The 20,431-nt window shown below is 42.3% G+C and overlaps 2 protein-coding genes across 5 annotated transcripts; one reads left to right on the top strand and one right to left on the bottom strand.

Moving 5' to 3' along the window:
• Window positions 1-367: 367 nt before the first annotated feature.
• uimc1 (ubiquitin interaction motif containing 1) lies at window positions 368-8,407 on the bottom strand. Of its 4 annotated transcripts, none has more exons than XM_028983742.1 (18): window positions 8,274-8,407; window positions 7,500-7,666; window positions 7,340-7,421; window positions 7,133-7,260; window positions 6,463-6,738; window positions 5,964-6,332; window positions 5,800-5,878; window positions 4,227-4,336; window positions 3,172-3,810; window positions 2,966-3,018; window positions 2,752-2,816; window positions 2,601-2,656; window positions 2,264-2,516; window positions 2,080-2,146; window positions 1,764-1,872; window positions 1,507-1,552; window positions 1,342-1,378; window positions 368-1,239 (listed from the first exon to the last, which is right to left on the bottom strand). In XM_028983742.1, exons 2-18 carry the CDS (start codon window positions 7,602-7,604, stop codon window positions 1,053-1,055), a joined length of 2,661 nt encoding a protein of 886 aa, XP_028839575.1. In that variant the 5' UTR covers window positions 7,605-7,666; window positions 8,274-8,407; the 3' UTR covers window positions 368-1,052. The 4 variants fall into 4 exon arrangements, with proteins under 4 accessions (XP_028839575.1, XP_028839576.1, XP_028839577.1 ...); XM_028983743.1 differs by having other exon boundaries at window positions 1,764-1,869; XM_028983744.1 differs by having other exon boundaries at window positions 3,172-3,807.
• A 5,950-nt stretch (window positions 8,408-14,357) lies between these two features.
• znf346 (zinc finger protein 346) lies at window positions 14,358-19,513 on the top strand. The gene is made up of 7 exons (XM_028983902.1): window positions 14,358-14,457; window positions 15,336-15,439; window positions 15,571-15,666; window positions 15,735-15,882; window positions 16,566-16,793; window positions 17,288-17,387; window positions 17,801-19,513. Exons 1-7 carry the CDS (start codon window positions 14,400-14,402, stop codon window positions 17,952-17,954), a joined length of 888 nt encoding a protein of 295 aa, XP_028839735.1. The 5' UTR covers window positions 14,358-14,399; the 3' UTR covers window positions 17,955-19,513.
• Window positions 19,514-20,431: the final 918 nt, after the last annotated feature.

Here is a 20,431-nt window from a genome sequence, read left to right as displayed (position 1 = left end):
GCTATAAATAAATACCACACCCTGAATTATAAGGCAATTTTATTGCTTCACATTAACCACTCTTGACAACTTTCTCATTGCTTACTTGAAATATTAAAGTGAAAGTGATTGTCATTGTGAAACACTGCAGCACAGCACATGGTGACACAACTAAATGTGTCCTCTGCTTTTAACCATCACCCTTGGTGAGCCGTGGGCAGCCTGACAGCCCCCCGGGGAACAGTGTGTGGGGACAAGAGCTTTACTCAGTGGCATCTTGGCCACCTTCTGATTACGGGGCTGCTTCCTTAACTGCCCCTCCAAAATATTTTATGAATATTTTTAATATATTTTTATCAGTACAATTGGAAGAACCAAGCAATAAAAATAAGTTTACTTAATTATTTAATCGTACATGTACAAAGGCAACTGCAATGGTATATAAATAAGGACACATTTTGCTCCGCAGGTAAATTTTTGCCTACAATGTGTCCAACAGTAAGGACACTTTTTGATCCATCTGTTTTGTTCTTTCCTCCCTTAAGCATCACCTCAGTCATGCACATAAAAATGGTGTAAGCCAAATGATGACAAATCAAATATCAACCCTTGCATCAATCACCACAATGAAATGCTGGCAATATTGCACACTGAACACAGGTTTACCCAAAGTCATTGTTTCTGACTAAAACAACAGTGTGTCCGGTTGGAAGGGAATGAAGTGTAGCTAGTTTGCTTTAAAACATAAAACATTCTAATGGTGCTATTCAGAGCACAACCTGTCTTAAAATAGATGAACGGGAGAAATGGCCTGACAATTTAGTTTAAACTGGTACATAGCTGCATTTTCAGGCCGGACATTTGACGGAAAATGTAAAAACATTTTCCCATGCAAAACTGAAACTGCATGGCAACACACCTCCTGATGATGGGATGTGGGACAAATTAAAGACTGGTGAGCAGTGACTGAAAAAAAGAAGTCCAAGGGAATAAATGGAGAAATAAATGGTCCATGCTTTTAAAGGGACTTTTAAAACACACACACAAAAGTAAAGAGCGTTTCATCTCATATCCTATTTCTTGAACTTCCTCTTCCTGCTGGCTCTCTGGCAGGACTTGGACGAGCCCAGCTGCTTGAAGTCGATGAGGCAGTCCTTGGCTTCCGAGATGGGAGTAAAGGCTTTGATGGGAGATGTGCTGACACGGTAGCCTAAATCAGCTTCACCCCCGTCATCTGCACCACTCTGTTTTTGCAGAAACCTGACAGAGGAACCATTGCATAGTGATCACCATACATACCAAAACCGGGGGGAAAGGGCTGTTTATCAGTCCAATTGGAGTCAATATCTATTATGAGATTACCTTGTGGTCCCTGGTGCGTTTGATGGTCCAGCATGCCCTGCACATCAAGAGAACTTAGTCCACAACCAAAAAAAAAAAAAAAAAAAACACAAAAAGACGCACCAAAGGTAGTTGAAGGTTAATGTAGAAATCTGTTACAGGTAATAGAAAAGAGAATGGTTGTACCTGTATTTTCAGTGTTCTCCAGTGCTGGCAGTAAACCTTTGGGCCCCTGATAAACCAAACAAGAAAATACTTTTTTAAGATAACATGTAAGCTTCTACTGGTTTGTGCCACAGCTCTGCACACAATGATGTTTCTTGTACTTAAGCCATGGATGCTGTCAATATATGACATAACATTAAGCAAGATTTATAATAATATTATAATTATTATAATATAACAGAAAATCTGGAAAATATCCAGATGGATGGGGGAAGTACCTTCTCAATGCCAGATTTCAAACGGATGCAGTGTTCCACATGCTGGCTGTACTCCGGCATAGATATGTATTTCAGACATATATAGCACTTCTCCTTCACTAAACGTCTGCTGTACGAACACAGAACACAACTAATATCATACAAAACCTCCTGTTGCAATAGCAAAACATTTATATAAACATTATATATTTAAAACCAGTCAGTCTTTCTCAGATAATAAATTAAATTAATGAAATTAAACCTGGCACTAAAAATGTCCCCATGCCTTTAAACGTTTCTCATTTCAATGTGCATTACTCTGATGGCTCCATCTTACCTAGTAGAGCAGGAGGAATCTTGTGATAGTCCAGTGACTTGCCTTGTCTTTCTTCTACCTGTTACCACTTTGGGAAATGATCAATAGATAGTAGACGTCCAGTGAGGCCATGATGGACAAAAAATGTATAGGAGCAAGCGCACTCTGTAGATGGACCTGCTGTGATATCGGGCAATCCACACACCTGTGCCCACACCTGGAGAACTCCTGCTCTCGGCTGGTGGAGACGGAGGCCGGTCGTCTGCAGAGCAGTATGCAGCGTGGAGCTCAATTTTGCTCATGGGGAATGGTCTCATACAGATGGGACATTGCACCATCTGGGCTCTCTCCACCTCTGTCTCCTCGGTATCTGCTTCATCCATATTCTCGTCTGACACTGGCCCAATCCCTCCCTCTTCCTCCACCTCCATTATCTCACACTCCTGTTGTGCAGGGGACTGTGCAGGTATATATTTACATATTTAATTTTACATTTTGAGGTGAATGGTGAATTCATCATCACATGCACTGGTAAGGGATACCTGTGCTGGACTGGTGGACATGAGTTCGGGGGTGCCATCTTCAGTCATCTGGCTCTCTATCAGAATATCATTAATGTTACTACTAATAAAGTACAAAAAGTAAAGGACAATGCACAAGGTCTCCTTTATACAGGGCATGACAAAAACACACCCGGACAGACAGTGATCTCTTCCTGAGCTTGTTGTTCATCTGGGCTGTCCTGGAGCTCAGGCTGTCTGCAAAGAGACAACAGGCACTTTACAAAAAATCTCAGCCAGTTGATGACATGCTTGTAAATAATTTTAAAAATAATAAAATTAAAATAATTTTAGATTTGCTGAAACCCAGACCATCTGAAGCCCTCTGGACTGTAAACCAATGTTACCTGATTGGCTCAGGTATGTCACTGGACTCCTCTGGAATGAGTAGCAGGGATTTCTGTAGAGATAGAGATCTTATGAATGAGGGGGAAAAACACAAATCAAGGAACATTGAAAATTGAAACAGCCAGAGTTATTATCTCCTGGGATCTGAAAGTAGAAGCTTTAACATACATCAATAGCAACCAAGAGAATCTCCATTCACACACACCTCTGTATCAGGTGAGGAAACCACCACATGCAGTTCATCCTCTCTTTCCTCTCTAGGGGACTGAGACACTCTGATTTCCCTGTCCTCTCCCTCCAGGCCCACCTTTACTCTCATTTCTTCGCCATCTTCACCTTCCCTCTCCTCGTCCTCTTCTTCCTCGTCCTCTACAGCACGGAGGACCCTGCTCTTTCTACGTCTGGAGAACAGTGGCCTGTCAGGAGCCCCGGGCAGGACTGGCATTCCCCACTCAGCCTTGTGCAGCGAGTTCCTCCTGGCCTCTTTCAGACTCTTCTCATACACCTCCAACTGGGAGAGGATGACACCGGTGTAGCTGTCTGGGTCCTGGCCACGAGGGCAGAAGGGCACGCCCCAGTAGTAGAAAATGGTCCCTTCTGTTCCAGGCTGCTTCTGTGGAGGGGTCTGACCAGGAGGGTTCAGGTTGTCTGTGTGTGTCTGTGGCACTGTATTTAGACACTTCCTGTGTGCGCGTCTCAGTTTGTTAGGCGTGGCCTGAGATGATTGAGCAGGTAAAGAAATGCATGGTTGGGGGTGGGGTGGAGATGGAATAGGGAGTTTGGCTGGTTGTGGGAGGGCACTCTTCCTCTCCTGAGGAAACACGGGACTGGAGGTCACACACTGCTGAGAGAGAGATGTTTGTAATATTAATAAATCACTTTTAATAAAATACCTGAAATCAAAATATAACTATCACTTAGTTAGCAAACTTTTAGCAACACAATGTAAACGAAGGAAGCGTGAAAAAAAAAACAAAAAAACAAGTGTATACCCAAAGCAAAAAAACACTCTCTCTAAATGGTGGGGCTGTGAGAAGAGTGCATGATAGGAGAAAGTGTGACAAAGGCTGGTACACTTTTACAAAGCCAAAAATACTCTAATGCTGCCTCGTCCTATGACATTATAATTAGTGTTGTCTCGCCCCAAAATCTCTTTTGAGAAAATGTCAGTAATCCTCAAAATGTAGGTAACTCACCCACCCAAAGCCCATTTAAATCTGAAGTTGCTTGTTTTGCACAGCTGTTTGTTTTTATTTTTACCTTCAAGGAGTCATCAGTCTCATCATCATCGTCATCAGTCAAGTGCAGAACCATGTGACTTGTGAACTCATGAGCATCCAATAGCCCTTTGCTGCAACTCTCATCGTTATCTGCACAGAAGAGGAGATGATCCATTTCACAAAATGGAAGAGCCAAATTTAATGAACACATAAGCCAAAACGCTACGGTCATTCACAATTCTAAATGAGTATAAGACATGGTTGAAAAAGGCTGATACTACACAATCCATCCCCGTTTTGACAGACAACTCGAGAAATCGAATCAAGTGGTTCAGCGCATAAGTGGAACAGAGTTACAGAAATGTAAACTGGATATACACAGCATGGAGTGGAGGCATTGGTTGTTCAGTGGTAGAATTCTCGCCTGCCACTAGGGAGGCCCTGGCTCGTATCATGGCCAAAGCAATTAAGTTGTTCTTATGGTGGCCTATGAACCAGAAGACCACAAAGTCACAGTGTGAGAAGGTGAATCCATCCCCCTTTTCACGGCCACTTTGCCCGGAGGGGAATATAAGAGACTTTCAGGATGTGGATGGGTCATGTATGGGTATGTGTTCTACCCAGGGGATATAAGGGTGGTAAGTTTGTGGACACTTTGGGTGGGGGCGTTTGGAGGTGAGCTGTTAACGCGGTCATTGACATAGTTAACTTCGCTTGGGTCGATAGCAGTAACAGTGTGTAAGTAATGTGTTGTGTTGCCTGTTAAAGGGGTAAAAGAGGGACTTGTGTGGGTGTCTCTTTTTTATTTACTATTTTGCAGGCTACGTGCTAGATGTGCCATCCGGTCTCATCCCCTCAGTGGCGGTTCAGCCACAGCCTCGTTTTGGCCTGGGGTCAAGTTAATCTGGGGTGATAAAAAGTTAGAGGGGGTTGAGAAAAGGTATACTGCCCTGTTATGCTGTTGGTAATTATAGACCTTTTGTTAAATACCTTCTTTGGAATTGCAGCTTTGGTGGCATTTTGTGTTATTTTTGTTTGTTTATTTATTGTTAGCTTATTTTATGTATCTGCATGCCCACCAAAAATAATTAAAACCCTGGTTTCTTGGTAGTCCAGTCGTGTGCTGCCGGTGGTTTTCCTGGCACCATCACAGTCCAGGTGAACTTCAGCCGGTCGCCCACACACAGGTTCACACCCCACTTACTACCCTTGTGTTCCTGAGCAAGACACTTAACCCCCGAGTTTCTCTAGGAGGACTGTCCCTGTAACTACTGATTGTAAGGCGTCTTTGGATAAGGGCCAGAAAATGTGACCCGTGCTGGCATATGTTTGTGTTCTATCTTCTGTACTTGCAGATGGAAATGGCAGCAAATTGACTCTCCAAGTCAGCAAAGACAAATTGCAACCCCTGCTGCCATCCCCATCTGCGGGACAAAAAAATTAATCTTGCAGCATGATTTTCCTCAAACGTTTGAATTGTACTGTGAAAGAACACACACAGTTCATATATACATTGTATGTCAGGTTATGTAAACAGATTTATCAATAATATTAAAACCAAAAATAGCCTCATATCTTCACAGCTACATTTAAGAACTGGTCAGAAATAATACCTGATGTGACTGATTTGTGTCTCCCATCAATATTATCCTTTGATGACCTCTCAAGAGGTTGTTCTCTGTCAGCTTTTTTCTATCAGGGCATAAATAACGCACATTTTCATGATCAGGCAAAAATAAGTGCATTTATAATGTTAGTCTCGGTGAAGTCATCTTACCCTTACACTATCAGCATCATGCCCAAACACCAGTGTATGAGGGAAGGCTGAGTCTTTATGAACTGGCAGCTGATGACAATGAGGGTCTCCTGCCAAATCTGGAGAAAGACACTGTGGTGCTGAAGGAGCTTGATCCTCTGTGTTTGGCCCCTCCTTATTCAACCGAGAGCTAGATGAAAGTTGAGAAGAATCATGAGCGGTCTGAGAGCCCTCCTCCTGCTCCTGCCATCGGGGGTGGATGGGCCGGCGGCATAGTGCGCTCCTGAGGTCCTCAGATGATCTGCTGCCCAGCTGCAAGTCCGGATGCTCCTGGGAGTCTGTATCTGCTGGATGGCCTTCAGTAACTCTCGACAGCGAAAACTGGTTACCCTACATATTGACAGATAAAATAGAATCACTGTCGTCTTTATTACGCTGTACCATTTTAGACAAATATTCATTAGGACATTAGGATGACAATGAATATTGGTGAGATGAACAATTTTACTGTAAATAAGACCTCAGAAAAGTCCAGAACAGTTGATGAGGAGGAAGATCTGGGAGGAGAGGGCTGAGACAGGTCAGGCATTTGAATGAGAGGGCTGTCGTCCTCTCGTGCCGTTTTCCTATGGCGTGTGACATCACTGCCATGTGTCACCAGGCTCTGGTGGTGGTAAGACAGTTTGCGGCGGTGATTGTGCGCTCTGGCTTCCCCATTCTCCTGTTGAGGCTGCTGACTGCATCTGGGAGAGGGCATCACTGGCTCAGCGCTGACCTCTGTATCCTGAGGGCTGGTCTGAGAGAGAGTTGCATTAGAACAAGGTAAAATACAGGAGTGCCTAAAGAGAAATGTATTTATATTGCTAGAAACCTTTCTTCCCAATTCTGTAAGAACCTCAAGTAATTAAAAGAGACTCAAACATTAAGACATTAAGATAAAATAAGGGACTTTAGAGACTAAGGACAATATACAATAATGATATAAAGATCACTAGCACTACACTTTACTTCAAAAGTTGATTGTGGGCATCTTCAAAATCAATCCCAATTAGGAGATGGTACATCCCTAGCTAGTAAGGAAAATCTAAATTCACTAAGTTCATTATAGAAGCATCAAGGCATCCCTGAATATACATAAACAGAGCAAAGCGCTTCTTTAGTTTGCTAGTATGTTGAGAAACCCAACTCACATGGAGACTTTCAGCAATGGCTTTCCTCATGGCATCTTCTTCCTCCTGCTGTTGTCTCTGTGCCGCACTGTTGGCTTCCTCTGTACTTAGCCTCATGGCCAGATTCAGCATCTCCTCCTCTGACATGTCTACAACGTGTTTGCATGGAGGGGAGATTAGTTCGCTCAAGTCTGGTTAGAACATGAAATGCTATTGAACACTGTTTACTTTGCATCTGTGCTCTTGTCTCTCGCTCCCTCCAACGCATCTCTCTCATAGACTGTCTGACCTCTTTTCCTCTTCCTCCATCCTGAAAGCAGCGTGGTTATAGGTCAGTCTGGGAGATGCATCTTGTCAACCATTAAAAGGCTCAACTCCAGCAACAAACCTCATTCTCATCAGAATCAGAGATGATCAGAGGGCTGTTTTCATAACATTGCTTTTTAGGGGTTCCATTATCTGATCCTCTGGATGTCTGTTTCCTCCTGGGCATGATGAAAGTGCCGGTGGCTAAAACATCACCTGTTTACCAACAGTCAAGTTCCACTCCATGTCCTGGTTAATAAAATAGCATGATCATTTCAGAAATGCAAATTCCCTTTTGCATTTAGTACACAATCGTATTTGGCCTATACATTTTCCTTTATAAAAATCTCGTCATAAATGTACCTCAATAGCCTTACTGATATTTTTGCGCCTCAGTCCAAGAATCTAAGAAAACAACGTTTTCTGAATCAAGGCGGGTTCGATACTGTAACCCTTCAGATTTTCTCTTATTTTTACTGACATTGAAGCGCTCAGCCAGGCGACGGATTAGGATTTAGATCCCTCACACTGTGAAGTAAAAGTAAAAGTTCCAGATAGCATCACTTGTTGTAAATTCACACGCAGGGCTGCTAATGCTAGCAGCGGGATAAACAGCAGAGAAGAAAAATTGAACTATCGAGTCGGCATTTGGGACGACCAAATAAAATCACAATTTCCGCCTCAAGTGTACATATAATTTTAACGTTAAAACGTAAACTTTTGAGCGACGTGGGTGAATGGCAGTCGGGTTAGCAGCCAAGCTAAAGCCGAACGCTTCTGTCATGTGTGAGCGCTGCCCACCAGCTCACCACGAGCTGAAACAAACACAGAAACGTTTTATTAAATATTTACTCACACTTCCGGCTGCGACTCGGGGTAACGCATGCGTTTCTAAACAGTTCAGCAGTGGCTACCCCAGAAAACCACACACACACACACACGTCTCTCCACCAAGATGACGCGTAGACGCGTTCCCTGCGCTCCCTGACGGGCGCCTCGACCAATCAGAGTCCGCGCCCCTCTCAGCGAGCGTCCCAAATCTCGCACCTACACACTCCGCAGTGCACACTAGCGGGGCACAAGCGAGAATGGGACAAGTAGCAACATAACACTCTGCACGACTTTTAGTTTATATATAAAATAATGTACAAGCGTATTAATACCATTAGTCACATTTATTATATGTAGTTCAGCAATATGTAGCTTGGTGTCTAAATTAGTGTGACCCCATAGTCTGTGACTGTGAAGGAAATGTTTGTGTGACTTGCTCTGTTTTTGAAAATATGCTCTGAGCTCCTATGGATGGGATCAGTGAACTTTAGGGAAGATTTTATTACAAGTAGCAAAATAAAAAAATTCCAGAATGCCTTTTCATTTGGTCTTGTGTTGCATTGTACAAAAATGTTATTTTCTGATTGGCTATTGGCTGTAGGCCCTTTGTCTTTTTTGATTGGCTGGTAAGTGACAGACGCTAGGACCTCAGCAGAGACTTACTTGTTTTATATGCATATTAGCGGCATAATTTAGTTTTATAGGCATATTTTGCAGCATATCATTGTCACGGCTGCTGTGCGACCACCAGACACACAGAGAACACAAGGACGGCAGAGGGGACGACGACCTAGAAGCAGACAGAGACAAAGCGGCCATGTTGGATCTCACCCACTCATTGTTGAATTTATTCACACTGCTGCTCGGCTTGACCTCGTTTGACCTTTCTGGAATACAACTGCCTGTATGTTGACCTCTCTCTTTTTAACGCTTCTTGAACTGCCTGACTGATACTGATGAAACAAAACCACCGCTCTATCCCTGACCATCTGACCACCTCTGCCTCTGATGTACCTGTCACTTCTGTGCATGACCCATGCTTGTTGTTAATTCTCAAGCCTGCAGTCTTCAGCTAAGCCATACGCCACGGTGACCCATGTCTCCACTCCTGCACCGTGAGCTCGGCCTCCCACCGAGGAGCTGAACTCTGCCCCTTTCAACTGGTTCTCTTTCCCAGCCCAGTTCTCATTCACCTGCTGTCTCACTCCTGCATTGCAAACGCCAGCGATTCACGCTCCCCAGTTCGCCTCCTGTTGATACAGCTCCTGTTCGGTCCACACGCGTACCCTACACCGTGAAGCTTGACAGTTATTTATGGAGGTTGTTTTTAACTAAGCAATACAAAATATATTTCACATATAATGTTTCACAAAATACTTTGTACCACTGCTCTATGAACACAAAAACGGCACTTGAGAAGAAGAAAAGTGAATTTGGTCTCCCTCCAGTTTCATACTTAGACATTGGCACTCACAAATTAGCACATTTATTAAGAAATGTCATATTCACAGAGAGAAAAAAAAACAAAACAAAAGAACTCTGAAAAGAAAATAAATGTTATATATTTAATAACACTGCATCACGATTAAATTCAATGCATTTACTTAGATTAAATTCCATTTCTACATTTTTTAATAAACAGAACATTTTATCTACCTTAGAAGAGAGCACCCAAAAAGGTAACTAATGCAGTAGTTCTGTAAAATACGTACAATGTATACTTTTTTTTTCCACAAAACACATTAAATTTCATAGGAATGTAAAACAACAGCATTGCATTTTAACATTAATTAGGCTTGAACTTTTTCTTGTGGAACAATTGGCATAAAATGCAGTATTCCAGCTACACCATACCAAACGCTTGGGTGTTCTGAATAGCAAAATCCATGCTGCTCTTAAAATCCACGTATAAGCTACATATGGGAAGCTTGAGGCAGTTGAGATTTCTTCAATGGGAATCGCTTTTGAAGAACTGTGTTTTCTGAAACAGAAATAGTAATATATTGAAAAGCAGGACCAACAAAATCAGTCTTCACTCTAGCTACCAGTTTGTGAATGTTCCAAAAAATGTAAGTCATAATTGAGCAACTCACTGGCATGACTATGAACAGATTTTAAGGCAAGACATTGACAGAATTTAGAGACAAAACAGAGACAACTGTCTCCACAATCACCCATTTGAACATCATACACCTTACATCATAGAATTTCTTTCATTCACATTTTTGATGTACTTACACTTGGTCCTCAATGTTGGCCATTATTGCATTACGCAGGTCCTCATCCTCATTTTCCAATATAAGGGTGAGGTATGAGGTATAACTGTTCTGAGCAGTGTCTGAAATCCGACTGTTCACTGCAGATACGGTGTTTGAAGAGGACTGGACCACTTCGGAGGGCTGAGAATTTGACGTGGTATGGGTGTCTGTGTGGGTTGGATCACTTGTTGTAGGCTCAGTGCTCAACGCTTGCACACTAGCTAGAGCTAGGGACTGGTTGGCTGCTGGCCTTTTGTCCTGATGTTGAAGACGTGTGTCCCTCAAACCTACTGCCATCTGTGTCACTGCTGACAAGTAAAACCACAAAGTTTACATTTACAGCATTTATTACAAACGTAATACCATGTAACATTAGCAGATTTCTGTTTGATATCATTGAATATAAGCAAAGTTTTTTCAAATATCTGGGATTTATGTGCCTTTGCTACTCCTTGAAAGACAATATTCATCTGAAAGCCAATGTTCTTTTGGAATGTTTACGCCCGAATGTATGATGCTTGTAATTCATTATACAATTATGTAGCACAGAGAAAACTGCTCATCACAAATTAACTTCATGTAAGAAATTCCTTTATAATTGGCCTTGAGTGATTCTGAAGGTCGCAGATATAAAGGTTTTTGCTCGAAAACCTTGAGCATCATTTTGCCATCCATTTCCTGGCCACACATATAGTCGGCATCGGATCAATATTTCTAAGCTGTGTAAACAGTTCATCAAAAGGATTGCTGAACAATCCTATACACAAAGAAAACGACGTCTATAAAAATGACCTGATGTCATAGCATCAAATTAATTGTTAGTATTAGAATGATAAAAGCAAATATATCTAACTGAAACAGCTTACCTTACATCTGATGGGTCTTTGCCTCTGAAAGCAACTTTGATTTTGTTGAGAACAGTTTCAGAGTCCCAAGACATTTCGAACTCAAAAGCACTTTATATATATCCCTCTTCATAGAGGAGCTGCTTCTGTTTATCGGCTGCGGCACTTAGTAAAAGTATAAAATCTTCGTTGAATGTCTTATGTACAATGGTTTTGGGAATCTGAATAAAACAAGCATAAAAGAAGCAAGTTTTAGGGGAGTCTTTGATGATGTGAGCTGGTGGCTCCCTGTATCCAACACATTCCACAGATGCGTTACAATGTTACAATGTACAGCTACAATGTTTATGTAGGTAGTAACAGCCGCGATTATCATTTCAAAATTTCATAACTAATCATTCTAGCATAAAAAGTCATGGTGCTTGTATTTATAGACAACATGGGAGATTGGGACACATTTAAATTAAGTTGCTGCAAGGCACTTGTGAAGAACACCCAGGAAAAATCCTAATGTACATTGTAATTTACATGATAAATATTTTTAAACACGCTCTAGTTCATTGTGGTGAGCTCACCTTTTTTGTCTTCTGCACCTCAGCAATACTGATGTGTGTAGAACCAAGAAGACTGTGTGTCCGGACCTGGACCTGACATGTAGGCTCAGAATCTGCATGTAGTACCTTTTCAACGCCGCTCTTTAAACGTATGCCGTCTTCCACATGCTGGCTGTACTCTATGATAACAGACAAACAAACAATAACATGTCTGTTGAGCTTTTTAGATAATGTATTTAAATTATATTTATATAAAAACAACCAACACTGGCACTATTTATGACTCTTTAACCCAGATATTAATTCCACATTTTAGGATTCCTCAAATTGTCAGCAAAAATACAAACATCTCTGATTTGAATGAGTTTACATTGCAGTACTTCATTACATGGACATGGTCACTATTTACTCACTAAAATATTTACTTTTTAGGAAGTGCATTAAGAGAATAAGCTGGAAGAGCCTTGATGTTTTTGTCATTTTATGAATCGAAAGCCCAGTGGTAAAAAATGTCCCATTTCCCTCCATCAAGATACATTGAACAAAACATTATTATTTCTACTTACACACTAGAGTCAGAGGAACTGGTCTGATCTGACTGCTTAGTGGCTTGCCTTGTTCATGTTCTAGTGGTATTCCCTTTGAGAAACCAATCAAAAGTATTGATTAATTCCACAAATTAAACTAGTGGAAACGTAGATTACACAGATCACGCTTATTTCATTTTAAGTACATAAAATATTATTCCAGAAAAACAATCTTATTAATAAATGACGCTAATGCTGATCAAAAGACAGTAAAGTTTAAGTTCAATTTTACAAATTTCACTTGGCAATAGTTGGGTTCAAGTAAAAAATAGTAGAGATGTTGAGAGAAAGCGACTTAACCACAGTGTCAAATGAATATTTATTAGGTAAGGTCCACCTCTGGAATCTGGTGATGCCAGATTTCAAATCAAATGGCCAACCGAATCATGGGGGCAAGCACGTTTCGAAACCTCAGCAGGCTAATCCTCACACCTGGAGAACTCCTGGCCTGTCCTGGTGAAGATGGAGGCCAATCTTCTGCAGAGCAGTATGCAGCGTGAAGCTCAATTTTGCTCAAGGGTAATGGTATCATACAGAGGGGACATTGTGCCATCTGGGTTCTCCGCTGGAGAAGCACCTTTGGCTCCACCTGCGCAATTCCTCCTTCTTCCTCCACCTCCATTATCTCGCAGTGCTGTGTGTGGCAGACAATATTACTTAATTAAAAAGCTATCTTTAAATGTATATATGTATACCTTCTCATTCAATGTGTTTTCTTTATTTTCATGACCATTTACATTGATAGAAACTATGAATGAACACATGTGGAGTTATGTACTTAACAAAAAAAGGTGAAATAACTGAAAATGTGTTTTACGTTCTATTTTCTTCTAAATAGCCGTCCTTTGCTCTGTTTTCTGCTTTGCACACTCTTGGCATTCTCTCGGTGAGCTTCAAGAGGTCAACAGCTGAAATGGTTTTCCAACAGTGTTGAAGGAGTTCCCAGAGGTGTTTAGCACTTGTTGGCCCCTTGGCCTTCACTCTGCGGTCCAGCTCACCCCCCAGCTCACCCCCATTTACTCACATAGCGGGTACAGTTCAGGGCGCAGTGGACAAATATATCCAGATATCAAAACCGGTGCTGGTGTCAGATCGATACCAGCGGGGTAGGGTTTTTTACTTTCGCTTCAGCTTCTCTCTCCTCTGCTGCTCTAGTGTTAATCAATTTAAATGTCTGTGCAAATACCACCACACTTACACTTTGCATACATACTTTTCTCCTCCACCCCCAGTTTTGTTGTCATGCTGGCATGCTGTAGTTGGTGAATGCGTGATGGCATGATGTAAATGAATTCTTATTAATACTACCACAATAAATATGTTCAAACTTGATCAAAAATCAGGTTTGCCAATTTCATTCACTGAAATATATATAGCATACAGGGCAATTCTGGTTGGTCTGATTAAAGGCATTTCTGGAAATGCTGGACTGATCGCACTGTAAAGAAAAACACAGATACCAAGTGAAGTGATTGTCACATGATAGACACAGCAGCACAGCACATGGTGCACACAGTGAAATGTGTACTCTGCATTTAACCCATCACCCTGAGCAGTGGGCAGCCATGACAGGCGCCCGGGGAGCAGTGTGTGGGTACGGTGCTTTGCTTAGTGGCACCTCAGTGGCACCTCGGCGGATCGGGATTCAAACAAAACAAACAAACAAACAAATAATTCCCCTTAATTTACGACTTTACAATCCCAGAGAAACAAAAGGTCAGATATTCTCTGGGATTATAAAGTCGTAAATTAAGGGGAATTATTATTTTTTTTTTTTTTTTAAACTAGAAAACGTGTTTCTTTTGGAAAAGTCTTTTTTTTTTTTTAGACGTGGCATCTCGCCGCCGGCCGCGGGGACGAGTTTCCGGACGGACGCGGCGCCGCAGTGCGCACCGCCTCCTGCAAACATGGCGCACGACGAGGCGAACGGAGGACTCCCGTATTTACTCACGGGCCCGGCCGAGGGTGAGAGACGCGGGGTGCTTTTGTTTTCATTTTTTTGTACCGCGGTCGTTTTTGATGGCTGGACGAGACCCGGTGCACCATCAAAAACGGGCCCGGGGTCCGCCTGGTTCGCGGCGGGAACAGACGAAAAGGTTACCGCGACGCGCAAAGGGTCAGACGCGCGTCAACACGCCGGTACCGGCCGCACGCCGCTGACTAAAAGCCGCTTTTGTCTGCAAATTATCGGTCGGCTTCTCAAGGTCGGTGGTCGGTGCCGACCTGGTAGTTCGAGTCTGGCTCTACACTTTCATCTCACTTCAGTCGAGTCGTTCCAGAATAATTCAAATCTCTCTCTCTCTCTCTCTCTCTCTCTCATATATGCATATTTATATGTATATGCATGTATGCATATCTATGTATGTGTGTGTGTGTGTGTGTGTGTGTGTATATATATATATATATGCACGTGTGTGTGTGTGTGTGTGTGTGTGTGTGTGTGTATATATATATATATATGCACGTGTGTGTGTGTGTATATATGCATGTGTGTGTGTATATATGCACGTGTGTGTGTTTATATATATATATATATATATATATGCACGTGTGTGTGTATATATATATATATGCACGTGTGTGTATATATATATATATGCACGTGTGTGTGTGTATATATATATATATGCACGTGTGTGTGTGTGTATATATATATATATATGCACGTGTGTGTGTGTATATATATATATATATGCACGTGTGTGTGTGTGTATATATATATATGCACGTGTGTGTGTGTGTGTGTGTGTGTGTGTGTATATATATATATGCACGTGTGTGTGTGTGTGTGTGTATATTGTAATGATGGCTCTAACCCTTCACTGTTAAATTTTTAATTGCAGTGAATAAATTGATACGGGAGAACAGTGACCTCTTCTCAGACAGTCACTGCAAGGTCTGCAGCGCCGTGTTGATCTCCGAATCTCACAAGCTCGCTCATTACCAGGTGGGTCCCGTTTGTTGAGCGCCGTCGCCCTCACGGCGTGCTTCATTGGGGGGTGCGCCTCCATGACGCCCGTTGCGTGAGCCGTTCTCTTACCTGTCCCGCCGATTTTTTCCGTTTTTTTTCCTGAGCAGAGCAAGAAGCACGCCAACAAAGTGCGGCGCTACGTGAGCATCCACGGTGACAGCGAGCCGGCCATTAAGAAATTCCGACCCGCCTCTTCCGACGACGTAAGTGGCGAGGCCCGTTTGATTCGCCGGACGTGTTGCATGTGTCCCACGTTCCACTCCGCCCTTAGGCCACCGGTGACAGCAGTGCGGAGCGGTACAAGATGTGCCTCACCTGCAATATGACCTTTTCGTCGCCGGTGATGGCGCAGTCACACTATCAAGGCAAAGTACACGCCAAGAACCTGAAGCTGAAAAGCACCGGTTTCCAGGTTCCAGGTGAGACGTTCGCCCGCGTTATGTGCCAGTGACAGACGTATGTGTAAAATGGTACATTATGTTGTATTATCGACATACTGTTAATTTAACAGTAATTAATGTATGTTGTATTAACTACATAGGGGGCTGTTTATCAGCGCACCAAGCAGTTTTGTTTAAAAATACAGCATACAAAAATGCAGTTATTAATGTTTTAATATTAAAGTTGGGAGCCAAACACAGATCTTCTGAAATCAAATTTAATCATAATTACCTTCACTTTTCAATTAGTACTATTGTTTGCATCTTTGGTACAGTTTATAGTCCCTTTCTGAACAGTCTTAGAGTTACTGCTAGGAAGATAAAAAAATCAAGTCTTAATAATAAAGTTTGCATTAAAGTTAGCTTTCTCTGGAACTGTCCCATTAATGAGTGAGATTGTAAATGAAATGTAAGTATCAGGCAAGTTAAACCAGGATAGGTACAGTTAATATGCAATAACCTACTAATTACAAAAGTAATGGAAATATTTTTTAATGAATTTCAGCCGCCAGTGAGCGAGTGATCGAGTTTTAGTTTTTTTTTTTGTTTTTTTTCTTTCTTTCTTTCTTTCTCCAGGAAAGAGGGATTGGCGTTCCTTTAGATATTTGTGCATTCGCCACGGACCCTCTTTAAACCGAAGTGTGTTGTGCCTGTCTGAACAGTTCCACCTCAGGCCAGGAGCCAGGAGCAGAAGAAGCCGGACAGCGCTAGCGCCGGAGTGGCAGCACAGGGCGGCCCGGCGGACGGCAACCCTGACCGCTTCTGCCCCATCTGCCACGCCTCCTTCAACAACCCGCTCATGGCGCAGCAACATTACGTGGGCAAGAGGCACAAAAAGCAGCTGACCAAACAGAGGCTGATGGAGACGTACGGCCCCTCGCCCGCACCTGGTGAGCAAGGCACGTTGGGGCGTGCAGCACCGTACGCTCTTTGCCCAGGTTGACCCGGTTTCTGCACAAACTATTATTATTTTATTGAAATCAAAATATTAGGTATTAGACCTACTGTGTGGCTGTTCACACCATCTGGATTATTAAAAGTAACGTACGGTAATGATATTGTTTGTCGATAGGCTACGATGCTGATGCTGTGATCTTGCATGTCTTGTCTCGAATTACCTCACCTGCCCACTAGCCTTGGTGGCAGTGGTGAACTAGCGGGAAAGGAAGCAGACTCGTAACCGAAGGGTTGCGGGTTCAAACCCCGAACCGACAAGGTGCGACTGAGGTCCCCTTGAACAAGGTACCGTCCCCACACACTGCTCCCCGGGTGCCTTTTCGTGGCCGCCAACTGCATACCAAGGGTGATGGGTTCGTTTTGTGCACCGTGTGCTGCGCTTGCTGTGACTCACAATGACTAAGAACTCTCCCTTTCTTTCCCACAGCCTCCACTGTGACGGGATATCCATGCACTGTGTGCAACATCGAGCTGAACTCGGTCGAACAGTACCAGGCACACATCAAAGGCAGCAAACACAGGAACCAGTATGTATGCTGCTCTTGTGGCGTTTGCATTAAATTCTTTATATGAGGTCTGATCATAAATCGTGGTGTGTGACTGTGAGCAAAACCCTGTGACACCGAGAGGTCTTTGTATAAGCTTGACTCACAGAATTTAACCTTCATCTATGATACCTAGTTTATTTTAATTGTAGATTTTTTTTCTGGTTGCCTGTTCCTTCCTGGAGCATTAGAAATACATTTTTTGCCCTCACCTCACATGTGGTGGGGGGGAAAATGCCACATTTCAGCATTACTCCATCTGAAGTGAAAGTCATATGATTGTTTCCAACAGTACTGTATGAAATATTTAGCTTCTTTCTTGGCTGCGTCACAATATTGATGTATGTGCCTTGCCGGGCTGAGGCGTTGAAACGATCCCCGTCTTGTGCTTGTAGGTGTATGAAAGTTAAAGGAGTGGCCAGTGCTTTGGTCAGCACCTCTAAGGACTCGCCCAGTCCGCCTAAGAACTCCCAGCCTGAGTATGAGTGCCCCTCCGGCCAGGACCTGGTACAGCAAGACTGGGGCAGTTTTAACCAGGACTATGAGTGACCAGGCAGCCCTGGCTGCCGTCAGTAGCTGCTTCTGTCGGGCCACGGGCCTCCTCCATCATCCTACGCCAGCCTCACCTGCCAGCTCGCTTCCAGTCTCTCTCCCATGTCGTCCGTTATGGGCATTTTCCACTGCATGGCACTGGCTCAACCTGGCTCAGGCTTTTGGTGGCCAATTGGACAAAAGGTATGCATTGTAGCGGGTAGATGGCCCTTGAGGTTCCATGCCACTTCATTGAGTGGTTTACTGTATTTGCGGTCGGAGCACATGTTGAAGCGAGTTGTGTTGGGCCCTTGCCATGCACTGCAAATTGCAACTGATGTCCAATAAGCTGATTTCTTGTTTTATTTTTAAGGGCTTACCTGAACTGAAAACTGCGGAAAACACTTTAATTTTTATGTATTTATTTTTTTAAGCAGATTTGCATCAAAATTGCTTAGAATTGTGTCTTATATCTCGACTTAGACTGTGGACCTAATGATATATTGCGTAGACAGCGTATCTTTACTTTTTTTTTTTTTTTCTCAACAGAAAGTTACACACTTGGAAGAAAAATTGTTTTGTCTGTAGGTCCTGTATAGAGACAGTTTCTGTCCTGCCACTAAGCTGTCTCCTGTATAAAAGGTGTTTGGGTTGTCGTTTTAATTTCTGATGTCATTTAAAAAAAAAAAAAAAAAAGATAAAACTGGTATGCAAAATACCCTTTTTGGAAAATGGTAATTCTGCCATGCCCCATTGTTTAGAAGTTTCTATGTATTTGCTCCAAAGATTGTTCAAAAGTGGAATACGGTGCGGTGCCAGGACTATTTAGGGCTATTTGTTTTTATCGATTTTTTTTCCATTTATTTTCGTGTTTTATTTGACCCATTTTCATATATAAATCTTAGCGTTTATTGTTGCAATAACAGGTGTTTTGTTTGCTGTGTAATGTGCTTAATTGAGGAATCATTATTCTTATTTATATCCTGAAAGGGCTTATTGTGCTTTCCTAACATGTTACTACTGATTTTCTTTGAAATATAGTAAGTCTTTGGTTTCCATTTTGTTTCCCCCAAACTCTTGAATGTCATGAATGATGTTCCATGTGTCATTTCTCAGTGAAGTGAGTGAATCATTTGACAATTTTTTGCAGCATTTATTTAAATGCTGTGTAGCTTCGGTTGTTAAAGTGAAGTTACTGTGGAATGTGATCACCTTGTAGCCTTGTATGTGTTTATTTTAGGATACAATGTTCTAATTGGAGGGCCTGGTGCTGTTCGTATTCAGATGAAAGCCATTCGGATCTTTTTCTTTTTCCTAAGTTTTAAGTTTTGTTTTTTTTTTTATTTCCCATCTTCATTGTAACTGATGTTTTTTAGTACCAGTTGTGTTACTGAGATGAAACTGTGGAAGTTCTCCTAAATGGTTCTGCTGGCAGATAGGTCAGCGGTCCTTGACATCACATGTAGCGAACTTGACATTGTTTTGTGAATGACCAGATGTATTATGAACATCTTTCTGCCTCAGAAATTGCTGTGAAAAAAGTGCTTATCTAGTTTAAAAAAAATGTTTTAGAAAAACATCATGAACTACTGTGTTTATTCTGGATTTGAATTGCATTGCTGACTTGCTATGATTATTGCAACCGTGGCCTTTAGATGGCGCACTTGTTCTGACTATTCATGGTAAGCTGATGCACAGGGTAGAGCCTGCGCATGCTGCTTATGTTTGTGTCATATTTGAAGTTTGGGATATGTTTAAATGGCAAGGTTCATGCATTTGAACTGCAAGCAAACTACAATTCGATAATTAACACTAAGAGGCCCGGTAGAAGGAAATGATCATTTTTTGGAATTTATCTTTATAGATTTTTTAAAAAATTTTTTATGTGCTATAAAAATATTTCTAATCATATCAAAGCAGAAGTGTCTTGTTCAGGAACACCATTGAACACAATCAAGCTGAAGTTTGAGGAAGATACGTCTTCTTCCTATTCAGCAAGCTTGTCGAGTGATATATTTGCTCCCCTCTGCCGTCTGCTAAAGTGCACCTCGTCTAATCCTCAGTTGTACCTATTAAAAGCGTTCCGGAAAGGTGAATGAGCCCTGTTCTGGCAGAGCTACACGTTCCATTCATAAAACGGCGAGGCCGGGGCGGGCGGGAAGGTGGGCCCGTATTTTCATTGATAACATCTTTTTACTCTGAGCAGGAGGGGGGACGGGGTTCTCTCCATTCACGGTGCTCGGGTCACGGCGCGCCTCCCTTTCCAGACGTCTCACTTTATAAACACGTCAGCTATGTCACCTCCCAGAATGCCCTTTATTATTTATTCACACATGAAGATGTACAGTTATGATGAACCTGGTTCAAGCTGTGATTTTGAGGTCATTTCGAAACAGTTCCAGTGTGATATGAATTCATTGAACATTTGTTGCTCTTTGCAAGGCACGAAACAAGCTGACCTGTTCTTTACCCTTCTGCTAGTCTGACCAATGTTT

The sequence above is a fragment of the Denticeps clupeoides genome, chromosome 6, assembly GCF_900700375.1.
Source record: "Denticeps clupeoides chromosome 6, fDenClu1.1, whole genome shotgun sequence".
In the NCBI taxonomy this organism is placed as follows: Eukaryota; Metazoa; Chordata; class Actinopteri; order Clupeiformes; family Denticipitidae; genus Denticeps; species Denticeps clupeoides.
This window is presented reverse-complemented; position numbering and strand designations above follow the sequence as displayed.